Source organism: Anomaloglossus baeobatrachus, chromosome 11 (genome assembly GCF_048569485.1).
Source record: "Anomaloglossus baeobatrachus isolate aAnoBae1 chromosome 11, aAnoBae1.hap1, whole genome shotgun sequence".
Lineage (NCBI taxonomy): Eukaryota > Metazoa > Chordata > Amphibia > Anura > Aromobatidae > Anomaloglossus > Anomaloglossus baeobatrachus.
In genome coordinates, this window is record NC_134363.1 from 84,643,256 (window position 1) to 84,649,255 (window position 6,000).

At 41.8% G+C, this 6,000-nt stretch overlaps 1 protein-coding gene across 1 annotated transcript in view; it reads left to right on the top strand.

The window, feature by feature from the left end:
• Positions 1–5,750, top strand: part of LOC142255816 (C-Jun-amino-terminal kinase-interacting protein 4-like) — a 665,059-nt gene extending 659,309 nt beyond the window's left edge. Inside the window, exons 26-27 of the mRNA XM_075327263.1 lie at positions 3,630–3,731; positions 3,798–5,750. Coding sequence (XP_075183378.1) covers positions 3,630–3,731; positions 3,798–3,904 — 209 coding nt within the window. The 3' untranslated portion in view covers positions 3,905–5,750. The remainder of the gene's footprint in view (positions 1–3,629; positions 3,732–3,797) is intronic.
• Positions 5,751–6,000: the final 250 nt, after the last annotated feature.

Consider the following 6,000-nt stretch of genomic DNA (forward strand, 5'->3'; position numbering starts at 1 on the left):
GCAGTCAGCTGACACTCAGGGTGGGGGTGTGTCAGATTGCAACCAATTACACACAATGGTGAGAGGGGAAAGCAGTGAATATTCAATGAGGGTTAATTATCGGCTCCGGAAGTGAATGTGTGACCTGGAAGCACTGTGCAACCATGACGGATCCTCCATAATTATGTACAGCGAGCGCGCTCCTATTCCCCCTATCCCTTCTACTAACATTTTTAATCTCCGGCTTCTGTTCCTAATAGACTTATATGGGTACCGGATTCCAGACCGGAACCGGATTTAAAACAAAAAAAAAAAGAGAACAAGCACCCGCCAGTCCCGGTTATCTGCAAGTCCGCTTATCTCTACTTATAAACACACTTAAGGCCACTTTACGCACAGCGACATCACTAGCGATGTCGCTGCCGATCGCACTCGCCCCCATCGTTTGTGCATCACGGGCAGATCGTTAGTCCCTGTCACACATACTTACCTGCCTAGCGATGTCGCTATTGCCGGCGAACCGCCTCCTTTCTAAGGGGGCGGTTCGTTCGGCGTCATTAAGCGGCCGCCAAATAGAAGCAGAGGGGCGGAGATGAGCAGCCCGAACGTCCCGCCCACCTCCTTCCTTCCATATTGCGGGCGGCCACAGGTAAGGTGATGTTCCTCGTTCCTGCGGTCTCACACACAGCGATTTGTGCTGCCGCAGGAACGACGAACAACGTGCATCCTGCAACAGCAATGATAATCAGGAAAGAAACGACGCGTCAACGATCAACAATTAGGTAAGTAATTTTGATTGTTAACGGTCGTTCGTGCGTTTCACACGCAACGACGTCGCTAACGAGGCCGGATGTGCGTTACGAATTCTGTGACCCCAACGACATCTCGTTAGCGATTGTCATTGCGTGTCAAGCGGCCTTTAGTGTTTGTATGTTCAATCTCCTAACCAAAGAAAATCACCAGCTACTTTCCCTGTAGCCTGTGGAGGAATGGTAGGGTGCACAGTATTGAAAGTCTTCTAAGAATGTTGCTTTCTGGGTTCAAATCCCTGTAGCAGAAAATTTTTATTTTTAAAATTATGCTAGCTAGCACACAAACTCTAGTGATGTATCACTCTTAAAGGGACCCTGTCAACAAATTTTGGCTTTCTAAACCAAGACTAGCACCTTTAAAGGGAACCTGTAAGGGCTTTCTCATAGGGATCGACTGGGGTCAGCTTATTCTCAGGAAAGACTTCATCCAGCTAATCACAAATTATTGGAAACTTGTAGATTATTTTACCATTCGACGTTTCAATCCTCATTGTACTCACTACGTGCCCTCTTGGTTTTCTGAACTTGAACTGTGAGCTGACTATGCCTCCATTTACTCTCTATATGTTCAAAGAGGTATCCTGACCCCGGACCGTTACCTAACTTCACCTAAGGTTTACTCCTTGTATCCACGACAAGCTCTCCTGGATCTTCCAATTACCCTGTCTTCAGACTTGCCCATATGTATGTGACTAGTGTCACAGCCTTCTTCAGGTTACCTCTGGATTTTCAGGATTCTGAAAAAAAGCATTCTACCAGTACTGGACTTTCTCTAAAAAGGCTTGGACAAGCTTCGTCTTGGTTGCTGTACAATGTTGAGGTTTAGTGCTCGATCCCATCAGGTTTAAGCCTCAGGAGAAGACAACTTTACCTCCCTTGGATCTGAACTACTGGATTCTGTCTACTTTTACCCGCATTCTTTTTGAGCCATTCAGTTATATTTCCCTGAAAAGGATTTCACTTGATTCCATTTTTTCCCTCAATATTATAGCCTACAGAGTTACTAAACCCCAGGTATTATATCAGGTGTGATTGTCTTGCATATAGCTATCCTGGAGAAATGGGTTATCAATTGAAGTCATTGTCAATCTTTCCCCCTAAATATATTCTGAGGTCACAAAAATCAGTAATGTATTCTTCTGCACTCTAAAATTCTTTAACATGACCAGAATGTGGCCAAACGAGTTGAAAAACTAAAACTTATTTAGACAAGAAATATAAGGCAGCCACCTATAGGTAAAATGTTACATTTCTGGCAGTTTTAATGCCCTCTTGTAAGACTGCAAAAGATTGCGTTTTATCTCAAACCCAAAACTTCACCCCTATTGTGTTTTGCTTGAAAAATAAAAGAATTGGAAAGGGTGATGCCATTTTATCTTCTCACATTTCATATCAAAAGGTTTTATTTTTATACAATTCTTTCTTTTTGCAGAATAATGGAAAATAGGATGAAAGAAAAGGAGAAATAGATGGAATTCTTTTGTTTTATAAAATGTATTCCTTTAAAGGGAAGGTGCCGTGATTTGTAATTTTGTATTAATAATTACTGATTATGGAATTTATTTTTTTCTGGGACTGTCATCTTGGATTTTCTGTGTGTAGCGACAATTACACACCTTAAATGCGGCAGTCCCTGTACATAAGAGATAGGGTTGGAGCCCAATAACTATCTCCAGCACTATGTCTGCCCCCAGCTGTGACCTGGATATGCCCTCCGGGATGTCGAGATCACAGCTCTGGGAGGAGACCGCCGGTATCTATGTGGAGCCACAGCATATGCTGTGCACTCCACTTTCCCCTGAGAACGGTGGCCGCAATCTGCAGCATGAGGCGCAGGTATTGTACTATAGATCTCACGCTGCGATTATTGCTCCCCACGATACCCCCTACTCCTCCCGCATTTAATTCACCTCCTGTCTGTGTGCTGATAGGAGAAGCTACCGAGAGACACCAGGCTGACAGGAGAAGCTGCCGGAAGCAGAGATCCGGAGTGAATTACATGCGGAGGGGAAGGGGGAGCAGTGATTACAGCCTGCCATCTATAGCAGAATACCAGGCTCAGGTTGCAGATCGCCGCTTGCCACAGCTAGTGCTCACCTCAAACTTCCGTTACCTGTAGTTCTTCGTGTCAGCTCTCTGTGCTCAACACAGGGGGCACAGAGCACTGGGGAATGCAGTAGGTATTGAGCACTGGGGAGTGCAGGAGGCACAGAGCACTGGGGAACGTTGGGGGCACAGAGCACTGGGGAACGTTGGCGGCACGGAGAGCACTGCGAGATGCTCGAGAGGCACAGAGCACTGGGGGAAGCTGGAGGGGCACAGAGCACTGGGGGATGCTGCAGGGGCACAGAGTATTGCAAGACGCTCGGCACATAGCCAGACCTGGGGGCACAGAGAGCACTGGAGGAATAACGAGACCTGGGGGATGATTCCACCCACTTTTACTGCAGTTGTAATGTGAGCTAGTTGTACACTAGATTTTCAGCAGCTGCTCCCCCTAGTGTTTAAGAGTGGAAAATATCAAACTTTTTAAATTATTTTTTATAGTTTGATTATTTAAAAACAAATGATAATATTTAAACAAAAATTAAAACATGAATACTTTATATTTTTTCAGTTACTCAAAACATTTTTGAGAAGGCACCTTCCCTTTAATATCCAGATATCTTTTAATGTTTTTAATAGCATTCTTTACTCATATTTCATGAATCTGTGTTCCCATTCTTGTGCTTTTGATTTTGTCTTAGGCTATATTTATATTGCTGTGTGACACAAAGCAAAAACGTGTTATAAAATTATATATAGCTAATAGTGCTGACAATGTTGTTCACTTAACAGGTTGCATCAACCCTTTATTGTCAGGAGTGAGCAGTGAAAGTGCAAGAAACGCTAGTATCTTAGTGATGAGTGGAGGTGAAGGATACATAAACTTCAAGATTGGTATGTAAAAATGATTGACCAACCATGACTACCATTTCATATGCTAATTTGTATTATTTAATATAGGTGATGAAAATGGAGACACAGAGGAAGGTTATGGAGAACTTCTGCAAACAAACCCAAGATACAGAAGATCTGAAAGAAGTCACCTCATAGTTTGGCAGATACAATAATTTCCTGACATTAAAATACATTGACAAAACTGACTTGAGATGCAATATGTGAAACTTTGTGTTGGGAGTTTGGTAACTTTTTATTGTAGCCGCAATGCATCTGCCTTAATGTAAAACCTGATACTCTGGGTCCTGTGCAATTTATATCTTTGGATTTAAATATAGTTGTGTTGTGGATATTATTTATTTTCTATTGTCTACTGGAGATGTCATTCATTGATGTCTAACATGATACATCCTGATATTCTTGCATTCTTTGTATATTTTTGAGGATGAACAATTGATTGTGTCATCTCCCTAGCACAATCATCTATCCATGGCTTTAAATTTCAAAATTTTGAGACATACTATGTTATATTCTAGAATGTTGCAACCAGCATCCACAATGATGGAGTATTTGCTAGTATTAGTGAGGGACCTCACCTTGTGACCCCAAGTGACTGCAGTGTTAGGAAAAAGAGCTGCCAGTCTCAACTCAAGTTTTCTTTCTGGAGCAGGCTACTGTATATAATGAGCCAACTATGCTGCCTTCAGAAAAACAACAAAAAAACAGTTTGCTCTAGAGGTCATCGAGGATCACATAGTTTGTATCCTCACTGATGAGATATTGATGGCATATCCTAGCAATATCTTCTCAACGTTTGTACGCTAAGTAATCTGAGCGCAATATAATGTAGAGACTGACTTCCTGATTCCAGCGATATGTCAATTACTAGACTGTGTTCAGTTGTTTCAATAATATCCGTGTTTTACATGGAAGAGATTATCACTTCTTGACTAGGTGTCTCTTGCCTCCTAGTCCTCCTGCTCTATGTAAACACAGCCCCACCACTGACTATCCACTTTCTGTCAATATACAGTGTACACAGAACGTGTACATTTAGTGGTGTTGGCAGGGTAAACAGGGTTCAGTATTCAGGGCACTGCTGCAGAAAACTGTATTTTATAAATTTTTTATTTTGTTAATTTTATGACAAATACTGCACCCAGTAAACAAAGTCCTACATCACTGGCATCAGGGTCTTTTACCCTGAATCATGCTGCTCTCAGAAGAGGTAGCAAAAACCTGGTCACCGATTCCCTTTAAACCAGTGTTTCACAAACTCCTGTCCTCAGGGACCCCAACAGTTATTGTTTTCAAGATTAGCTTTGCATTGCACAAGTGATGAAATCATTCTCCAGACATAAGAAATTGTGACGTTTTTTCTTGCACACAAAATATTAAGGAAATCCTAAAACATGACCTGTTTGGGGCCCTGAGGACTGTAGTTTGGGAAACACTGCTTTAAGCAATGTAAGTAGTTTCCTCTTTGATCATGTGCTTTGTATCTTGTTTAAACACTGCATAAAAGTAGGTAGTTAGTTGCATTATCCTCTAAAGATTGTGATTGCATCAATTGTTTACACCATTGTAACTAAAGATTGTATTCGCTCTCAGGGTTTATTGATGTAATATTTTAAAGGGTTGTCCCACCGTGAATATCAACTAATTGCAACCATCAAAAATATTTTCCATTTACTTGCTGCGATGGGAAGCATCCAGTTATGATTAAAAACTATTATATAGTTTTAAGCCAGCTGGTATTCAACGTCCATAGCAGTAATATATGCTCATCTAAAGAGTCAAGTGCTGCTAGTTCTGCCTGAACAGTCTCTTTCCTGCAAGTTGTCCTCTGTTCACTGCAGACCAGCCAACTGAAATCCTAATCAGAGGAAAAAAAGTTGTTGAATTGGATTAGAAGTGTTATTCTCAACATAGGAAGTCATTAGTGAAGAGCGAGCACTACCATGCTCGGGTGCTCTGTACTCCTAATGAGTAGTTGGAAGCTTGGACTCGCTGGACTTGTGTACCAAGTATAATGTAAACCAATGGGGAACTCAAGCATTTTTCTGGAAGATCGTCCTGAAAAATACTTGAGTTCCCCATTGACTTCCATTATACTCAGTACATGATTTGAGCCGTCCAAGTATCCAACTACTTGTTATGAGTACTGAGCATGGTAGTGCTCGCTCATCACTAGACGTTATCCCTTAAACATAGGACAGTGGATAATTTGGTAAATCCTGGAAGGTCAACTGCAAGAAACTTCAGCAAT